We start from the raw sequence: 21,799 nt of genomic DNA on the forward strand, positions 1-21,799 counted from the left end.
TAGAGCCATCATTCTTTCCTTTTAGAATTAACCAAAAGCATAGGGTTCATTCCTCTTATTCTGTGTGATGTTTTAATTTACTTATTTATTTTTTTTTTCTGGGCATACTAACATTTTCTCTCATTCTTTTGCATTTGTTCATGCTTATATCATAAAGTTGCATAAAAAACATTTGCTTGAAAGACGGTCTACAACAAAAAATTTTTATGAACTTCACAAAATGACTAGTTTGTTCTTCATCTGTATTAGCACCTTGTGAGTCACTCAACGAAGTAAAGGTCCAATCAGAAAAGATTCAACTGAAGATGGAAGATTATTTACCAATCGGATATGATTCTACTTTACCTTAAGAAATATATATCCTTCTCAAACAAAATAATCTAGAAGATTTAGTTGATATATGGAAAATGATGAGTCCGTCAAGACAAGAGTAATTTTGCCAAAGACACGAGCATATAACACACCTTCTTTCAGTAGTTGTCAACGATCAATTAATCAGAGCTGCAGTGTAATTCTGAGATCCTGCATACAAGTGTTTCATTTTCAATGAAATTGATATGACACCAACCATCGAAGAATATTCGACTTTGTTGGGTTTGCACCTCAAGGCTCCTGATAAGATATATGTCAAAAAACACAAGTCAGGATTTCGTAAGGGTTTGGCTTAACTCATGGGGATAGACAAAGAAGTTATGGATTCTCATACAAAGAAGAAACAAGAACAGGTTTGCCTACCTTGGAAGTTTTTTCATGAGTTTTTAGTACAACATGCCAACAAAGAACGGGGATTAGATGTATTTACCTTAGCTATATACGAAATGGTGATATTTTTAAAGGTTTTGGGTTATATTGAAATAGCGGTGGTTGACTTCTTTGAGAGTGTGATCAACGGTTGTAATCCTTCAAAGGTAATATTAGTAGAGACTATCAAATCTTTGAGTTACTGTCGTCGGGATGGAGGACACTTTATAAGCTGCATAGAGTTATTATACTTATAGATAAAAAGTCATTTCGAATAGAAAAAAGGTACTTTCTCAAAGTTTTATGTCAACAATCGAGCTCCGATCAAGGAATTCTGTGAAAGTGGGTGGTCAGAACAAAAGTCTAAAAAGGAATGGATAACTTTTCTACAAAAATTGACCAGTGCTGAAGTAAGATGGTTAGCCCCGTGGATGAATCGTGAACCTATGTTGTATCAGTGTGGGGATAATATAATGGTCCCACTTTTAGGTTTATGAAGAGCAATAAATTATGCACCACTCTTAATGAGAAGGTAGTTTGAGGCAAAACAATTCATTCCTATGACGTATGGGCTTCATTAGTTAGATTTCTCTTATAGTGAGTCAAAAGCATTTCAGAGGATGAATGAGATGATTAAAGCATGAAAAAATCCTTGAAGAGTGAGCTTGGACCATTTACTGATAAAGTCACTTCAAGATATTTGCTTTGGAGAGCAAAGCGAAGATAAAAAATGATATTCACTTATGAAAGCTTTCAACCACCAACATGAGGAAAACTTGAAGAGACACCATAAAAATTAAAGCTTGCGACAAAAGAGTTTGAGTCTGAAAATGATAAGTTAAAGCAAAAAATTCAGAAGCTTCGAGAAGAAAGAGACCAGTGGAAAGATAGAGCTGAAAGTCATGAAGTCAGAGTTTGCAAGATTACGAGAGAACGTGATATAGCTACTGAAGACTTAGCAGAGCTACACCGAAAATATAAAAGGTTATATGTGAGAGAAAAGGCCAAAGAGATAACCATTGTTGAGCTGACTAAAGAGAATACAAGATTGAAGCAAGAGTATGTTGAATTGAAATAAGAAAGTACCCAAGTACAGATAAAAAATAACATGTTAAATAGTTATCTAAGTAGGCTGAGATAAAAGTTGAATGAACAAGAAGATCATATTATTGCATTAGTTAGAGAGCATAGAGAATTATCATACCAAGTTTGGTTTGATAAAAGAGAGAACTTAGAAAGACAGAAATACATTGAGCACCTAACGACCTAAATTTGTAAAAGGGTATGCAAGGCAAGAGAGATGGTGGAAGAGGCAGAGGTATTGAAACAAGTGGTGACCCCAATAGAAAAGCATGGTCAACGTCTATTAAACTTCATCGAAAAAGTCAAGGCCCAGTATGAATAGATCAAGCAATTTTATGGTTATAATTCTAGAATGATAAACTCAATGTAAATAAAAGTTTTTTGGAGTAAATGAAATCTTTTAGTTAAATACTGTCTTAAGGTAAATGTTCTTTGCATACATGCATTTTCATTCATTGCATTCTCACTCATTACACTTAACAAAATAACCATGAGATAGTCATATAAATTTGCTAATTCTAAGATATGATATTCAAGGTTCAAGGATAGCTCCATCTAATGAAAACCCTGTTCATCGATATAACACAAGAGCCAGAGCTAGACAAATGGAGTAAAAAAATTCTCATAGATTTGAAAAGTTAGAGAAAGCACAGAAAAAGATTGAGAATGAGTTGAACAAGATTTTAGATGCTTTCAATAAGCTGAACAAGGGAAAAAGAACAAAAAAAACACAAGCCAACAAGGCCTCTTATTACAAAAAATGGTTGACCCTTTGTATTATTCGAGTTTTGGTCCACCTCAAGCTCAGTCTACACAAAAGGTTCCACCACAACACTTCGCATATCCTACATATCTCGAAATACCATCAGCCTCCAATCCAAGACATTGCCATATCTATGTAAATCATGTCTTTACTGAAAAATAGTAAAACCGATTTCTGATCTAGATGACTTAAAAAATAAGAAGAAAGAAAAAACAAAAACGACGAAGTCTCAAGAAAATCCAAAGATTAGTATGCTTGAACAAAGGTTACGAGCTGTAGAAGGGATTGGATTTTATGATTTTGTTGATGCTGTTGGGCTATGCTTAGTCCCAGGTGTAGTCATTCCACCAAAGTTTAAAGTACCAAAATTTAAAAAATATGATGGTACGAAGTATCCTAAAACTCATATCACTATGTATTATCGAAAGATGACAACCTATGCCCATAATGAAAAATTATTAATACACATTTTTTAAGATAACCTTACAGGCTCTGCTGTCAGGTAGTATGTCCAGCTGGACAGAACCCACATTCGTTTTTGGAGCGATATGACTCATGACTTCATTAGTCAATATCGACATATTATCTATCTAGCTCTTGATCTTTTGTCTTTACAGAACCTAAAAAAAAAAAAAACAAATGAGTCTTTTAAAGAATACCTCCAAAGATAGAGAGATGTAGCTTTTCAGGTATAACTTTCTTTGACTGAGAAAGAGACTACAGTGTTGTTTGTCAACACTTTGAAATCTTTCTATTATGAGAAGATGATAGATAATGCAACTAAAAATTTTGTTGATATGGTAATTTCGAGAGAAATTATTAAAAATACCATCAAGAATGACAAGTTGAAATGAGGTGAAGCATCCAACAAAAAAGTTCCAAAGAAGAAAGAGACTGAAGCTCAAGCTGTGAGCTTTGACAGACAGTAATTTGGGGGTTATCAACCTTACTCACCACAAAGATACCTTTCATATTACTTACCATAAATAACACTTCCCTTTACCCATACCAACCATTTGTACAGTCATCTTATCCCCAAACATATCAACCTCCTTTTAGACCTTAGAATACCACACATAATCCTAACATTCAGCCTACCCCAAGACCCCAAACTCATTCAGCTAGCACAATGGGTGGTTCACGGGAACAACGAACTACTCGTGAAAAACTTGTAATTAACCTAATCCTAATAACCTATACAAAATTATATCATGAGCTTTATAACAGTCATTTGATTACTTTTAGTAAATTATAACCCCTAAAGCTACCTTATCCTAAGTGATATGATTCCACAGCCCATCGTGACTATCACTATGGGATTATCGATCATTTCATTAAAAATTGTACTGTCTTAAAACATAAAGTGCAACAACTAATCAAGGATAGAATGATTAGTTTTGATACAGGAGGGGTGACTACACCAAATGTTAGTGGTAATCTTTTGCCTAATCATAATGTGAATGTTTTGAGTGAAGAACGTGAGTGCCATTTGAAGAAAAAAATGACAAATATTAAGACACTTCTTAGTCAGCTATTTGATATTTTATGAAAAGTTGACATGATACAACCAGTGAGTCCACACAGCTATCATGGAGTATATATAGCTGAAGTATATATAGCCGATACTAGTTGTAATACCATAGTGGGGCAATGGGTCACTCTATCGAAACTTGTGAACAGTTTCACCAAAAGGTACAAAAGTTTTTGGATTCATACCAGATGAAAGTCTATGAAAAAATAGAAGACTTAAAAAGTGTTGAAGTTTCTATGACTGATAAGCCTGTAAAGCTATTTTTAAAGTCGATGACAATTCATTATGGGAACAAGCCAAAGTCAATCATAGAAAAACTCATTCCCAAGCTGATAACTTTTAAAGTTCTGACTCCCTTCCCATATAAGGATGATAAAATTATACCTTAAAAATATGGCTGTGATATAGTAGTTCAGGTGCAAGAAGAAGATGTCTCTAAAGCTGACGTCTCTAATATAATTGGTATAGGAGGCATTACCCGAAGTGAAAGGTGCTACACTCCAAAAATATTGGAGAAAGCTAGAAGAGAGAAAGCCAAGAAAAGAGAAAGATGAAAAACCCTGAAGTAAGACCTGAGAAAGATCATTCGAAGCAAGTGTTAGAAAAAAAAGCTTGTGAATTCCTAAAATTGGTAAAACATAGTGAGTATTCAGTTGTTGAACAGTTGAACAAAATATCAGCATGAATCTCATTACTATCATTGCTATTAAATTTGAAGTCACACCGAAATGCCCTGCTGAAAGTATTGAACCAGGCATATGTGGCACATAATGTATCTATTGAATATGTGAACCATCTGGCTGAAAATTCAGTCATGCCAAATCACATTTCATTTAATGATGATGAGATTCCCTTGGAGGGAAAGGGAAATGCCAAGGCTTTTCACAATTAAGTGCAAGAGCTATATCATAGCCAAGATTCTTATTGATAATGGCTTCGCTATCAATATCATGCCTATATCAATTTGGTAAGGTTACCCATTGACTACTCTCATATAAAAAATAGTCAGATAATCGTAAGAGCTTTTGATGGGACCAAAAAAAAAGTCTTAAGAGATATCGAGATGCCTTTACAAATTGGGTTATGCACTTTTAATGTGAAGTTTCAAGTGATGGATATCTCTCTCTCCTATAGTTATCTGTTGAAAAGGCTATGGATTTATATGGCAAGTGTTGTACCCTCTATCTTGCACCAAAAGATCAAGTTTAATGTAAAAGGTCAATTGGTAATGGTAGTTAGAGAGGAAGACATGCTAGTAACCCAATCGTTGAATACTTCGTATATAAAGGCTATCGAAAAAATAGTAAAATGCTCTTATCGATATTTTGAATTAGTTAATTTTATAGGTGAAAAACTTAAAAATCAATCTTTTTCAAGAATAGTGATGAGCCAAGTCATCAATAAAGGCTGGTATCCAAGATTAGGACTGGGTAAGAACTTGCAAGAAATAAAAAAACCCCCGACAGTGGTAGACAATAGTGAAAGGTTAGGCCTAGGCTATGAAGTAGCAGAATGGGAGATCAAGAGAAGGCCAGCAGGTAAAACAGCAAGACTAATGGTTATTTCACACTTGTATGAGACTTTCAGACCTAGAAGATTCATGTACCCAGATACAAAAAAATGTCAAAAGAGCTTTTACCCAGTTAACCATTCATGCTATTGAAGATAAAGTGAGGCTTAATCAAGTAGGGTGGATCTACTTTTATCTACCAGATTATGAGCTAAACAATTGAAGTGCCACTGAAGTGCCTTTGACCTTTGAAACTAAGTCAATGTAATTGTAACATCCCAATAGCTATTGCCCAAGACATTAGGGTGATATTTCTTGTTTAGGTCATTTATCTTTTATTATTTTAATAAAAATTAGGAAGGATGCATTTTCATTTATTTCTTTTTGTGTCTTCATTATTGTCATTTTTCCAAACACATCTTGCCAACATATCCCATTTCATTCAATTTCAGATCTTTAAATGAACATGAAGATAATTATGATAACAATCAAGATGTTAGTTTTGAGAATTCAATTAACACTGATGAACTTGACAATGAAAAGAATTCTGAGGAATATGTTATGCCTTTGGACCTAATGAGATTGATTGAACAAGAAAATAAGCCAATTGAGCCTCATCAGAAGATAGTTGACTTAATGAATCTAGGAGATAAAGAGAATAAGAAAGATGTCAGTATTGGCACTTCACTTTCATCAGAAGATAGGTAACGTTTGACAGATCTACTTTAAGAATTCATAGATGTGTTTGCTTGATCTTATCAAGATATGCTAGGGCTGAGCACAGAAATAATAGAGTATAGATTGCCCTTAAAGCTAGAATATAAGGCAGTCCAACAGAAACTGAGGTGAATGAAGCTTGAAATGCTACTAAAAATTAAAGAAGAGGTGAAGAAACAGTTTGATGTAAATTTTCTACAAGTGGCTAAGTATCCAGAGTGGGTAACCAATATAGTACCAGTTCTTAAGAAAGATAAAAAGGTACGAATATGTGTAGACTATCATGATTTGAATAAGGCTAATCCAAAAGATAATTTTCCTTTACCTCATATCGACACACTGATAGATAACACAGTAAGGCATTCAATTTTCTCTTTTATGGATAGGTTCTTAGGGTATAATCAGATAAAAATGACTGCAGATGATATGAAAAAGATCACTTACGTGACTATGTGAGGAACTTTTTGTTACAAAGTCATGCCTTTTGGGTTAAAGAAACTGGGGTAACATATCAAAGGGCCATGGTAACATTTTTCCATGACATGATACACAAAGAGATTGAAGTGTACGTAGACGATATGATTGTAAAATCTTACGAGAATAAAGATCATGTCACTAGCCTCAAAAAGTTATTTGAGAGATTGAGAATGTTTCAGCTTAAGTTAAACCCAGCCAAGTGCATCTTTGGGGTAGAGTCAGGGAAATTACTAGGCTTTATGGTTAGTGAAAGAGGAATTGAAGTCGATCCAGACAAGATACAGGCCATTCAAAATTTGTCACCTTCGAGTACACTAAAATAAGTTTGAAATTTTTTGGGAAGATTAAATTATATTTCTTAATTTATCTCTCAGCTTACCTACAAATGTGATCTCATATTTAAGCTTCTCCATAAGAATAATCTTAAAAAATGAAATGAAGAATGTTAAATGGCTTTTGATAAAATTAAGTAATACTTGTCAAATCTTCCAGTGTTGGTGTCACCTGTTTCAGGAAAACCTTTAATTTTATACTTGACAGTGTCTGAAAATTCAATGGGATATGTGCTGGGGCAACAAGATAAGTCTAGTCGAAAGGAGAGAGCTATTTACTATCTGAGTAAAAAGTTTATAAAATATGAATCCAAGTATTCCTCATTGGAAAAAATATGTTGTGCATTAGCGTAGACTGCCAAAAGACTCAGACAGTATATGCTTTATCATACCACATGGCTCATAACAAAATTAGATCCAATTAAATACATCTTCGAGAAGCTTTCTTTATCTAAAAAAATTGTTAGATGGTAAGTAATGCTCTCAAAATATGATATTATATATGTAAACCAAAAGGCAATAAAAAAGGGTGCTATAGCGGAGTTCCTTATAGATCATACTACTGAAGAATATAAACCAATGAGGTTAAAATTTTTTAATGAAGATCTAATGACTATCTCTCAACTGAAGAAGGGGAAGCATGAAGAAAAGTGTTAGAGAATGTATTTTGATGGAGCTTCCAATACCTTGAGACATGAAATTGGGGTGATTCTGATCTTTTCAGAAGAATAATACTGCCCTATAATAGAAAGGTTAAATTTTAATTGCATAAATAACATCGCTGAATATGAGGCATGTGTCATGAGCCTACAAGCTGCTATAGATAGAAGAGTGAAAACATTAAAAGTATTTGGAGATTCAGCTCTAGTTATATATCAGTTGAAAGGAGAATAAAATATGAGAGATTCAAAACTCGTTCTATATCATAAGTATATTTTAGAGTTGATAAAGTAATTTAAAGATATTCAGTTTGATCATTTACCTCGAGAAAAGAATCTGATTACCAATGCATTGGCTACTCTGGCTGTAATGATTTGAATTAATGATAATACTGACATTCAACCCATCACGCTAGATGTTAAAGATATGCCAGCTCATTGCTCCAATATAAAAGATGAGGAAGATGGAAAGTCCTGGTATTATGATATCTTATAGTATATTAAGGATCAGTAATACCTAGTTTAAGTAATAAAAAATGATAAAAAGATAATCCGAAGATTGGCTATGAACTTTTTTCTAGATGAAGATGTTCTATACAAAAAAAGCCATGATCAAGTATTACTAAGATATGTAAGTAAGGTTGAAGCAAAAAAAATCATTGAAGAGATACATGATGAAATATGTGGGGCACATGCCAGTGGACATATGATGGTGAGACAGATTATGAGAGCAGGATACTACTGGTTGATAATGGAGAGTGATTGCATTGATTATGCTCGTAAATGCCATAAATGCCAAATATATGCCAATAAGATATATGCTTCACCATCTGCTTTACATGTTATGACACCACCTTGGCCATTCTCAATGTGAGGCATAGATGTCATTGGTCCTATCACCCTAAAGGCTTCTAATGGACATAGATTTATTTTTGTGATGATAGATTACTTCACAAAATGGGTGAAGGTAGCATTATATGCAAATGTAACACGATATGTGATTTACAAGTTCATAAAGAGAGAGATTATTTGTAAATATGAACTTTCAGAGAGAAATATTTTAAATAATGCTAAGAATCTAAATAGTAAGATAATGCAAGAAATATGTGCTCAACACAAGATCAAGTATCATAACTCAGCACCATACCGTTCAAAAATGAATGGGGTAGTTGAGGCAGCCAACAAGAACATAAAAAAAATTCTTGAAAAGATGATTGAGACTTATAAAGATTGACATGATAAGTTACCATTTGTACTGCATGCATATCGAACATCAGTGCGTACCTCTACTGAGGTAACCTCATTTTCTTTGGTTTATGAGATGAAAGTTGTACTACCAGTAAAAATAAAGATTTCATCTTTGAGGGTTTTAAAAGAAGTTGAATTGGAAGAAGTTGAATGGATTCGAGAATGCCATGAACAGTTAAATGTCATAAAAAAAATAATTAACTGCATTGTGTCATGGTCAATTATATCAAAAGAGAATGATGAGAGCTCATGACAAAAAGATTCAGCTTCATTACTTTTGAGAAGAAGAGTTGGTATTGAAGAGAATCCTTCCAACCCAACACGATAATAAAAGAAAATGGACTTCGAATTGAGAAAGGTCGTATGTGGTAAAATGAGCTTTTTCGGGTGGAGCACTGATACTGACTGAGATGGATGGAAATGATTTATCCCATCCTATAAATTTTGATGTTGTAAAGAAATACTATGCTTGAAAAAAAAAGAAAAAAAGAAAAAGAAAAAGTGAATGAAAAAGGAAGACTCAAGGTGAAAACCTTAAAAGGACGATTTGAGTCATAGGAGATTTATTTAAGTTAAAAACCTGAAAAGACAGCTTAGATAAAGAAAATATAGCATCAAATTTAAAAATCTGTTGGCATGAAGACTAGCAAATTTGGATGAGCTCTAAGTTGTTGAATGTATCAGACGGTTAGATTTTCAGGAAAAATCGTGAGATGTGTTATCATGATTGTTTGATTGTTCATTTTTAGGCATTGTCTCCTTATACATATCCTTGTAATTCCTCCTTGGCCAAAGTTTACCAACATTTTGCTAATAAAAGACATTCTATTTCACTCTTTGTGTACCTCTTTTGGTGATTGTTTTCCAACCATTCTTATTCTTTTCTTCTTAATACTCTACAATGGAAGAAATGTGCAAATGCGTTCTTACTTTTTAAGTTTGAAATAATGATTGATAAATGAATAATGGCATGAAATATTTTTACATTACATTGAAGAAGTCAAAAGTGATAAAGGCAGAATCAAGATGTTTAGTTCTTGATAAGGACATTGAATTTGAAAAGAGATTTCTTGCAAAAAGAATGATAGAATTGAGTGGAAGAGATGATTGAGAGCTACACTGGCTCGATCTCAAAAGAGCAGTGTAATTTGGTCTTTGAAGAATCAAAGGTTCGAGGCCCAAGAAAAGAGCTTGAAAAACTTGAGTACCATAATTGAATAAGAATCAATTAGCCAACATTTGCATAGCATGCATTGAATTTCACACGCATTGCATAGCATATATTACATTCAAGAAAATATAGTGCATAAATTCAAGAAGTAAGGGTATTCCAAAATCTCACATAGAGAAGACAGATGTGAAGACATTTTCAAATTTGAGAAAAAGCTTGTCAGGTAAGTTTCTAATCCTTGAAATAGAATATCTCTCAATATCAGGGTTAATTTGTCAGACCTTTAGGCATAATCTCCTGAAATTCCTTTAAACACGATTTTCAACTTTTGGACATGATTGTCAATGAGCAATTTATTTTTTGAAGTTGTGATACCTCTGTTCAGAGGAGCAATTTATTTTTTAAAAGTCGTTGAGCCTCTGATTAGATGAGCCTTTTATTTTTAAAAGTCATTGAGCCTCTGTTCAGAGGAGCAATTTATTTTTTAAAAGTCCTTGAGCCTCTGATTAGATGAGCCTTTTATTTTTAAAAGTCGTTAAGCCTCTAATTAGATAAGCCTTTTATTTTTAAAAGTTGTTAAGCCTCTGTTTATAGGAGCTTTGTTTATCTTTTCAAAAGTCGTTGAGCCTCTAATTAGAGAAGCCTTTTATTTTTAAAAGTTGTTAAGCCTCTGTTTAAAGAAGCTTTATTTATTTTTCTAAAGCTGTTGAGCCTCTATTTAGAAGAGTTATTTATTTTTCCAAAGTCATTGAGCCTCTGCTTATAGGAGCCTTTGTTTATTCTTTCAAAGTTGTTGAGTATCTGTCATTAAGCCTCTACTTAGAGGAGCTTTGATCAAATTTAAAAAAATAAATAAATAAAAATAAAATGTCAAGTTGAGTCTTGAATGGGTAACTACGTCTTTGCATAATTTTTGTTTCACAGAAAATGTACAAAGAGGGACAACTGCACCCAATTTGGTCCAGACTCGGATCAATTGGGCCTAGTCCAAATGGGTAGGCCCATTTTTATTTTTTTTAATTTTATTATTTTTTTTTCTAAATTTTTATTATTTATTATTACTATTATTATTTATTAATATACATATATATTTATTTATCTATTAACATATATTATTATTTATTATTATTATTATTATTATTTATATATTATAATTATTTTTATTTTTTCTTTTTCTTTTTCTTCTTATTCGGTTGGGATTAGGATAAAAGATTTAGAGTTTTACAGTGAATTTGGGATTCAATCAGAGTCCAGATTGGATTCAAGGATTGAATCCTAATCCAAGAGAAAATTATGATTGATCAGAAACTCTTCTAATCAATCCCTATAAATAGGTGCTGGAATAGAACAGAAAACACATTGATAGAAAGAGAGCGCAAAGAGAAAGGAAAAAGTTGTTCAGAAAGGTCAAAAGCAATTTCAGGATTTTTTGGAAAATTTTAGGTGAATTTTTTCTGAAAATTTCTAGAAATTTTTCAGATTTTGATTGAATTTTTTGACAAAGTTTAAATTTTTCGATGAATTTTTCGGCATCAGTTGAACTTTCTGGTCAGATACCTAGTTTTCGATAACTATTTTCAGAAATTGACCAACTTTTCGATGAACTTTCGATGAAAAAATCAGATTTCGATGATATTTTTCAAAATTCGATGAGATTCAATCGGAGTTTTTCGTTCGTTTAGAGAGAAGGAGGAAAAAAGAAGGGAAGGAGAGAGAGAGGGAAGAAATCGTCTGTTGAAAAACAAAAGTTAGAGTCTTTTATATCCTGTTAAAACGACGTCGTTTTAAGCTTAAGAAAATCCCAGGATCCCGCGTTTTCATTTGGGTGACCTGACCCATAGCGCACCCGATCCAGTGACCTGTTTCTCCACTTGGGTTCGAGCCAGGCTGAGTCGCGTACTCCTGAGCTGCACCTCCGAACCGTTTTCTTCCTTAAGCCGAGCCGTTTCAAGGTTTTTATTTTATTTTATTTATTTATTTATTTATTTATTATTATTATTGTTATTATTATTATTATTTATTTATTAGATTAAAATTATTTAATATTTTTTATTTTATTTTATTCTATTTTTATCTTTTTTTTATTTATTTTATTTTATTTTATTTTTCTCTTTAAATAAAATTCCAAAAAAAAATATTTTTAAGGAAAAGTTGAAAGTATCAAATTTTCTTGAAAATAAGTCTTCAAAAAAAATTTTAAGAAAAAGTTGAAAGTATCAATTTTTCTTGAAAATAATTCTTTAAAAAAATATTTTTAAGGAAAAGTTGAAAGTATCAATTTTTCTTGAAAATAAGTCTTCAAAAAAAATATTTTCGAAAAAAAGTTGAAAGTATCAATTTTCTTTGAAGATAATTTTTTAAAAAAAGGTTTTTTGAGGAAAAATTGAAAGTATCAATTTTTCTTAAAGTTAAAGTTTCAGAAAAAATATTTTTGAGAAAAAGTTGAAAGTATCAATTTTCCTTGTATAAAAGCAATGAGTTTTTTTTTAAGAGAAAAATATTTCTACCTAAAGCTGAATCATTTTTTTTCTTTTTTTCGTTTTATTTCTTTTTTTTTTGTTTTTTTAAATTTTTTTTAATGTTAAATAATCCGATGATGGAGCCTCTGTAAGTGAAACAGTAGTCTCCTTGCATACTTTTGAGGTGAAAGAATTTTTTTAATTTTTTACTAAAAGTATTAGAGTCAACTGAGAATAATTTTCAATAATTAATTACTTGATAAATTTTTAAGACTTATTGGATAACACAAAATTAAACTGGTATCATCTTTCGATGGACGTTGTGAGGGTGCTATAACATTCTTCACATGTAACCGAACTCTCGAACCTTATTCTGATTAGTAAACCTGAACCTATTCTTTTAGGGACTCTTAAGCTTAGGTGTTCCTTGAAAGGATAGATTTTTTAGGTGGTCAATCACGCCTAGATAAAAAAAGATTTGTGGCGATTCCTTAAGTCAATGTCTAGCGATAGATTTTCGGATCTAAACGTTATGACAGTTCTTTAAAAGAAAAGCTTAATTTCTGATGGATTTTCTCTGAGAAATTTGATTCTTATCACAACATTAGTTGAACCAGAGAAACTGTTCTATAAATTGGCTTTAATCAACATAAATAAATAATAATAATAATAATAATAATAATAAGGATACGCAATAAAAAAAAAAAGCAATCAAACCCAAATTTTTAGAAAAATTTATGTTAAAAGTTTTAGTCTAGATTTGGTTTTTTTTTTTTTTTTTTTTTTTTTTTTAGGATTAAAGGGCTTGAGAATCTAATTGGTGAGATTCAAAAAGTTTGACTGACGTTTGTTAAAGGTTTGTTTTTTATATTGAAGATTTTTTAGAATTTTCCAAAATTTTAAATTTTTTGATGAAAAATTTCAGATTTTGGTAAGTTTTCGGTAGAAATCTCAATTTTCGATGAAAACCCCAAATTTTAGCATGAAAATTCTAGAACCTAGCGATCAAATCTAGGTTCTGACAAGACTTCTAGCAAAATTTTCTAGATTTCGATGCCTTTCTCTAAAATTTAGAGAAGCTTCAACCGGAATTCATCTTTGTTTTAGAGAGGAACAAAGAAAAAAAAAGAGAGAGAGAGAGAAAAAAGATAATTTTTGCCCATTTTATACGTTTGCTAAACGATGTCATTTTTGGCATTTTAGTTTGACAAGATTCGCGCATTTTGCTGCCTAGAGATCCGATCCGTAGCATAGACCCCCTTGAGCCAGATTCCAGAGCCCTTGGTTCAAGCTGAGTCGAGCCGATTTAGCCACTTTTTTTTGTAGTAGAGCCAGTTCTCTAATCAAGCAAAACTGAGCTGAGCTGTTTTTCTTTTTTATTTTTAAAGTATTTTTGCATGATTAAATTTAAAAAATTAAAAAAATTAAATATAAAATATAAAACAAAATAAAACATTAATAAATTTTGTTGAGAATAAATAATAATTACTCAATAATTGAATTTTTAGAAATTGCAAAAAGTTAATTTCTATGAATTTATAGGTGAGAAATTTTTCTAAATTTTTTTCAAATTGTCGAATAATTTATATAAAATTTCAATAATAATAATTAATATTTATTTTCAATTTTAAAAAATAAAAAAATAAAAAAACACAAAATTTAATTAAAATTTTAGAATTAATAATAATTACCCAATGATAAGATTCTTAGAAATTTCAAATGGTAAATTTTTTAAGAAATCTCTAGGTGAAGAATTTTTTTAAATTTGTCCAAAATGGTAGAGTAATTTAAATAAAATTTTTATAAAAGTAATTATATTCTTTTTCAAATAAAAAAAATATAACTTAAAAATGTGAGAAAAATATTTGATAATTATCCAATAATAAGATTTCTTAGAAATTTGTCATTTGAAATTTTTTAAAATTTCAAATGACAAATTTCTAAGAAATCTCTAAGAAAGAAATTTCTTTAAATTTGTCCCAATTGCTAAAAAAATTTAAATGAAACTTCAAAAATAATTGTCATGTTACTTTTTTTTCAAACATTAGGGAACTAACAAAAATTTTTTTCTAAATAGACCTAAATGATGAAAAATTTAGAAATAAAATTTGTAAAAAATTCTAAATTAATCCAAATAGTGAAAATTTTAAAAATAAAACTTGTAAAATAAAAAAATAAATTTCGAGGATAAAATTTTTAGTAATCACAAATGGATGATTATTTAAGATATTTTTAGATGACAAAATATTTCTAATTTGACCCAAATGATAGAAAAATTAGATATATTTTTAATAAAAAATCAAAAATAAAAAAATGATTAAAATTTTTTTTATGATGGAGCCTCTTTAAGAAAATAAATGAGATTTTTGAATACTCTCGAGGTGAGAAAGTATTATTAAGAATTATGCCTGATTGATAGAGAAATCTTAAGAATTATTTTCAATATTATATTTAAGATCATTAGAATCAAGACATTAGTATAATTTAAAATAAAATGGTATTATCATTTGGATTGGCATGTAAGGTGCTATAACCTTCCTCATATATAATCGAATTTTCGAACTCTGTTCTGGTTAGTAGACTATAACTTATTTTTTAAAGACCCTTAGTCAACTTAGGATCTCCTTAAAATGATAGATTCATTAAGTGATCAATCACACCTTAATAAAATATTAGTGGTGACTCATTTGTTAAATCTAGTTATAAATTTACAAATTTATATGTTATGATAAATATAATAACAAATTTCCCTAAATTTCTATTTTATAATTTTCTCAAATCATGAATCTTGCTATCTTATATCCATAAACTTCAACTTTATTTTATTGTACATTAGAAAAGCTCAATGGATAGAGCTTCAAAATTGAAATGCTCTCTTTTATCTCATATCATAATATAAATAATATGCTCATAAATTAATTAAAATTTAACTAAAGTATCCAATGTGATATTAATTAAAAGTCTCAAATTTGAATTCTAAAGTAAATATGATTATTTCATTCATAAAAAAAAAATCTATGAATAGACGTGAGAACTAAGAAATTTAAAAAAGGTGAGAACTTTTAACTAAAAGGAAGAAAAAGTGAGAAGAAAACAATGGTCAAAAGGAGTGTTTTTTTTTCTTTTTCTTTTTCTTTTTCTTCAATCCAAGTAATAAAAAATTATGGCAGCAAATAAGAGAGGGTAGTGCATGGGAAACCACTTAAATAGAAAACGTTTTTCACATTCAAACTTGTCAAAGAAGGTTAATTAAATTTGTTGAAAACATGTCGGATAATGGAATTTTTTTTTTTTCCAATTCTTTGATAATAAATTTTGATAAATGAAAGGTTAGTGAACTCGAGACTTTTCTTTTGATTTTTACAGTTATATTTAAAAAATGTTATTTAGAAAATCTAAAATTTAAATATCGATATCTGTTATTATTATTTTTTATTTTTGATTGTGCATATAGCTGTGCAAAGTACAAAATAGTTAAAATTATAACTAATAAAAAAATTTTGAATTTTATTTGTAATGTACCCAAAAATTCAAACTATGAATACAAATGTAAAGTAAAGAGATAATAACAAAGAGATTCTAAATCAAATTTTATTACTAAATATTATTCCTTCTTAATCATCTATTCCTACTAGAGATGTCCACGAGTAGGAGTAAGAATGGAGTTAGTTTTTATATGGAATTAATGGAAAATATAATTCTAACTTGAGTGGGCTTTAATATTTTTTAACCCAAATATGCCTATAATTTGGGCTCTCTTTGTAATTGTTATTTTTTGATGGTTTTCTAATAATAGTTGGATTTATTAGTCCTTCATAATTCGTTTTCATCTCTTGCCTTGGCTTAATGAATAAATTCATTTTTTCTTAAAAAAAAAAAAAGAAAAAGAAAGCTTATAATCTGGTTCAAATTTCCGTGACACAAATAAAAAAAAATTATAAATATATATTTCCATATTCTAGGATGTCACGTTTATGATAGAATTTATAACAACAACAGCTTTTTTTTATTAAAATTTTAGGATTATTCAATATCTAACGATAAATTTATAAATTATTATTCATGAATCGTTAAATTAACTCTTTATTTTTTAGATTTTGTTATTTTACACATCATCAATAGAGTTTAAATTTTACCGGCTTATCATATATTGAGTAATTATAAAATCGTAATTGATATGAATCTGGTACGATGATAATACGTATTCTAAAATTTCATGGTCGTATGTTCTTCCTTGTAAAGGTTAAAAACATATTAGACACGAAATTTATAGGCAGATACACATTACCCTCGAGAGCATTCAATAATGGCTAGTAATTTTCTTTGAAGCTGGTAAAGGAAATTAATGAAAAGAACCAATGGTGTGAAACAGTTGGCTACGATAGGAACAGGAGCTAGTCCTTTCCCGTACTAGTGCTTGCTGCGCGGTGGGACTTTCTTGGGTTACATTCAATGCATTAACCCCTCTGAAGACAAGAGTGAAGAATTTCTCATGGTTCTTCATAGATTTTTCTTTCACTATTCTTGTCGTTAAATGACAAGAATTTGGCACGAAATTTACTATTATATGACGCAACCAACATTCTATACAGCTTGCCCTTCTTCCTTGAGTTTGCAAATGCATGGACAATGATTGTTCTCTCGTTATCACATTGAAGAAAAAATTCAAATAAATGCATATATATATATATATATATGAAAATATGGGGAAAGAATTAGCGAAAAAAATTTATGTTCGCATGTTGCATTTGCTTATCATTTGCTCGTATACTAATATTTCTGTCTTTTTTTTTTGTTCATATTTCTTTTTCTAGATGTTCAAAAACTTTTTTTTCTTTTTTAAACACTTAAGATTCTTATTTTTATATATCAAAATTAATTTTCATAATTTTTTTAATTTTTTGACATTAGAAATTATGTATCATAATTTATTATGAAAAATTAAAATTTTAATATTAAATTTTCTTAAACTCTGTAAAAAATTTTTAAAAAAAATTAACAATTTGAGGCGAAATTGTAGATGTGGAGAAACATTTACATGGCTTATCCAAATGCCACTCGTTGGATATGTGTGGTTGTATTTTAAAATGAACTAAAAGAAAATCCGAAAGAATTTGGATTATATATGCTTTTAGAATTATGAAGCAAGGATGATTTATTACTAACATACTTACTATAATAAGATATGTTAAAAATTATATATTGTAATTCATGCAATATAAACAGGGTAAAGTGAAATTGAAAAAAAAGAAAAGATTTGGAACTGTAGATAAGGCGGCAGTCATATAACTTTTGTTATGTTCATATTAAAAAAAGACGAATCATTCATATTAATCTATACATTCTGACATTAATTCTTGACCAATTCCTTGGAGATGTTGTTGTTTGGAGTGTTGATGAATTGATTTCCTTTTTCAAAGGGAAAAGAAAAATGGGAAATCAACTTTAATTAACTGATGAAAAAAAGAGAAAGAACAAAAAAAAAGTTCATTTTTCTGTATCGAATCTTTTTCAACGTTGACACGTGCATGACTGACCTACAGCTTCATATATACTTCATAAATTTTTCAAGCACTATATATTGTCATTTACTGCTATTCGTCAATGGAAAAGAATCTTTGTTGATTAGTCAATGAGAATGATGTTTAATTATTTAATTAAATATGAATGCAAAACTTGTTATATAAGTATACTTGTATATCTATATATGTTTATTATTCTGGGTAACATAATTGAAATAAAGTTAATTATGAAATTAAAGTATCTTATCTACTGTATTTTACTAAGCCAAAAAAAATATAAACTTAAAAATCCAATAATATCTTTCATTATAAATTTTAGAAGATACAATATTGTATTGAGCTTTTTATCAAAAAATATATATATATAGGGAAAGCAATTTTTGCTAAGCTACATGACAACTGAATTAATTAATTAATTAATTAATTATGTAGTATTTGGTATATAAATTTTAGAGTATTTCTATTTGGAGGTCTTGTTGGATTCTAATTTTAGGGAAAGAAAGCAAGATAAACATAGACCTAATACTTCATTAAGCTAAAGGCCCAATACAAGAATAAGTTCATGAGACTCACAAAAAAGGTGTTATTTGTACTATATTTGATACGAATCATACAATTATATGTCCTATATAAGAGTTGTAAGATAAAAGACTACTTCCTTGTTTTTTTCTTGCATGGTTATTGACTTTAGTGTAGAAATGTTTCTCAAAATCCTAACTTCAACACCTATTTTTCACCTTGACAAGTTAGACATGCTGCTCTTTACCAAGCTGCTTATGGACTTTGCCATGCTAACCCAAAAACACTTCAACGAAAGAGTTTGTGTGAGATCAAAGAGAATTATTACTTACGTGTAATTCAAGTTCAATGAATTTTCATACGTACAAAAAATTTTATATATTAGTATATTGCATGCCTAGTACTTATATTCAATCAAAGAAAAGAAAGTAATTTATTAGATTATCATATGCTAAAAATGCGAGAGATTGAAAATTAGGGATTTTTAGCTTTCATAATGAAAGACTAAAAAGTCTCCACACGTATTATAGATAGCTGGTACAAAGTTAACAGTAATTAATGATGCAAAGCTTCCATGCAATATCGCTATTATCCACCTCGTTGCATCCTCGAAACTTCCAGGGTGCATTCCTTCTCTCTTCTGTGAGCTTGGAATGCATGACATAGATAGCTAGCTAGCTATATATCAAGACAACTAAAAAGGATAAAAGCTAGTACTAAACAAATTAAAGCTCGGATTTTCACCAAATTGAACACATATATAGCTAGAATTTATTATTGTTGTGTAATAGGGTTATTTTAGTTTCATGTTGATTGTGATTGCACCATGCAAACTTGATTTGAGCTCTTCAAGTTCTCCATCTGCAATTACTGATTAACTTGATCCCAGAACCCTTCAAGATCCCAGAAGGAAATTTCATCATCGACTGCCATTCTTGAGCTACTGCTTTCCCCAGTTTGGGTAGGCCGATTGGCTTGATTATCTCCTGAAGATGAACTCTCTGGTGAGCTTGTGGTCCTTCCATCTGCTGTTTGAATGCTCTGATGAGATTTTGCTACCCCGAAAGCATTAGCATGCTGAGGGACTCGCTCCCCTATCTTTATTACTCCTGGTGCTGGCCGCCTATCGAATGACCTCAAACATTTTGATTTCTTGTAAACCCGGCACAAGCTGAATTCTTGTCTTAGCTGAAAAGAAAAAACATGGGAAAAATTAAATGCAGTTATAAATAACAGCAAGAACAAACAACAAAACCTACCAGACGAGGAAATTAAGAACTATCTTATAGTAACACTTGGTGCAAGTATTAAATCAATAACCAAAATTAAATGAAGCAAGAATATTAGAAGTATCTAATCATTTTTCTCGATCCTGCTCATAGAACTGGGTTCAAATCTTTCATCCCTTGTATATACAGAAAAAAAAATCTATTGTATGAAGTTTTTTCTTTTTAATTGTTACTTATGAGGGAAGTGTTGTTAAGTGCTTACAGTGGGAGGTGCACCATTAGCTGAGGATGCTTCTCCTTCAATGGCTTTGTATTCATTCATCTTCCATTCAGTTTTTTTCCCCGTTGGAGCCCTTCCATTGTAGAAAACCATGGTTCTCTTTACGCCGATAGGGCGACTGTCAAAGGAGTAAACATAACCAGGAGAACCAGTAGCTTTCCAGTACCCAGAAGTTGTTAGCCGCTTTGGTCTCCCTCCTCGAGCTTCACTCTCTTGCCTCGGAATAAAGAAAAACCACTGCTCTGGGTCCTTATGGCACAGGTAAACTGAGAATTCTGCTTCAACAAAATACTAGTACATAAGGAAAATATATATATGTAAAAAAAAAAACATAAAATCTTAGCACCCTTGAAACTTTTGCCAGTTTTGTTTCCAAGATTATCAAAGAAATTCAGAAATTCTATGCAAGAAAAGTGAAGAGAAGGACTCCAGACTCCACAATGAAATCAAAAAAAAAAAAAAAAGAAAAGAAAACTTTCTCGTATTTGGGTAAAATCAAGGAAAAGAGATATGACTTTCTTCTCAAAACGCTTATATTGACTATTGAGCTCAAGTACAGTAGCCCAAGCTGCATGACCGGATAGATACGACGAGGGTATGCAAGCAAACACTACTAAAATTGGGTAATCTTTCATACTGAAGATCCAAGTATAAAGCTTCATGGAAACTGAAAATGAAGAAACAAAAGAACAAAAAAGGATGGGGTATAATTAGATTTAAATGGAGAAGATGATAGATTTACGTGGAAGATCCCATGGATTGAAGTTATAAATGTCGACAACTGGTATAACTCGGTTCATAAGATGATTCAGGTCCTCTCTCTTTCCTTCTAACTTGTTATGGAGATAAAACGAAACCAACTCTTCTTCAGTTGGATAGAACCGAAACCCTGGTGGCATATCCTCCATTTTCACTCTTTTTCTTTTCTCTGATTAAATATATTTGCTCATGCAGGTCTTTAGCGTAAGCTATCATGTATCTTTATATGGTTGCAAGGAGAGAAGGGTTGATTTCAAGTTTTCTGCTTATTGATTAGGGTGGACCATGGCGGAGGGAGTTAGGCAAGAGAGCAGAAATGGGTGAGAAAAGAGGGGATGCACATGGGCTTTACTTCGAAACTTCCACGCGCTTAGCTGGGAAGAAATTCGTCTCATTCACACATTTTTTTCAATAGATTATATGCCAATTTATTAACATTATTGGAAGCAGTCAACATATATATATTCGTATGTGACATGACTCTTTGCTTCTTTTTCTCGTCTGCTCGTTTTGATTATACGATTGTAAAGTTGAAATTTGACTTATAAATTTATTTAATATTGATTATATAAATTAATTAAATTAAAATTTAAGTTTATATATATATTAATAACACATAAAATAATGAAGTAGTCATAAAGTACTAAATTTTGTTTCCAAATAAAATTCATAATAATTTGTCATTTTTAGTTAATTCTAAATGTATTAATGATTAGAATTTGAAGTTTTAATTAAAAAATATTTTTCTTTCACTATAGATATAATTCAAGATTTAATATATATCTCTATTTATCTATCT

The 21,799-nt window shown here is 30.4% G+C and overlaps 1 protein-coding gene across 1 annotated transcript; it reads right to left on the reverse strand.

The window, feature by feature from the left end:
- Nucleotides 1-19,199: 19,199 nt before the first annotated feature.
- Nucleotides 19,200-21,261, reverse strand: LOC111310969 (NAC domain-containing protein 90-like). Its single transcript, XM_022910350.2, has 3 exons — nt 20,984-21,261; nt 20,224-20,516; nt 19,200-19,920 (listed from the first exon to the last, which is right to left on the reverse strand). Exons 1-3 carry the CDS (start codon nt 21,147-21,149, stop codon nt 19,600-19,602), a joined length of 780 nt encoding a protein of 259 aa, XP_022766085.2. The 5' UTR covers nt 21,150-21,261; the 3' UTR covers nt 19,200-19,599.
- Between the last annotated feature and the right edge of the window lie 538 nt (nt 21,262-21,799).

The sequence above is a fragment of the Durio zibethinus genome, chromosome 1 (genome assembly GCF_047325235.1).
Source record: "Durio zibethinus cultivar Kanyao isolate XHJ-2024 chromosome 1, ASM4732523v1, whole genome shotgun sequence".
Taxonomy (NCBI): Eukaryota; Viridiplantae; Streptophyta; class Magnoliopsida; order Malvales; family Malvaceae; genus Durio; species Durio zibethinus.

Excerpts from the sequence above, each read along its gene's own strand:
- LOC111310969 (XM_022910350.2), bottom strand. The coding sequence starts at position 21,149 with ATGGAGGATATGCCACCAGGGTTTCGGTTCTATCCAACTGAAGAAGAG. Across the intron at positions 20,517-20,983 it reads CAATCCATGGGATCTTCCAC|AATTCTCAGTTTACCTGTGC; the intron begins GTAAATCTATCA and ends TTGTTGAAGCAG. Across the intron at positions 19,921-20,223 it reads CTAATGGTGCACCTCCCACT|CTAAGACAAGAATTCAGCTT; the intron begins GTAAGCACTTAA and ends TTTTCTTTTCAG.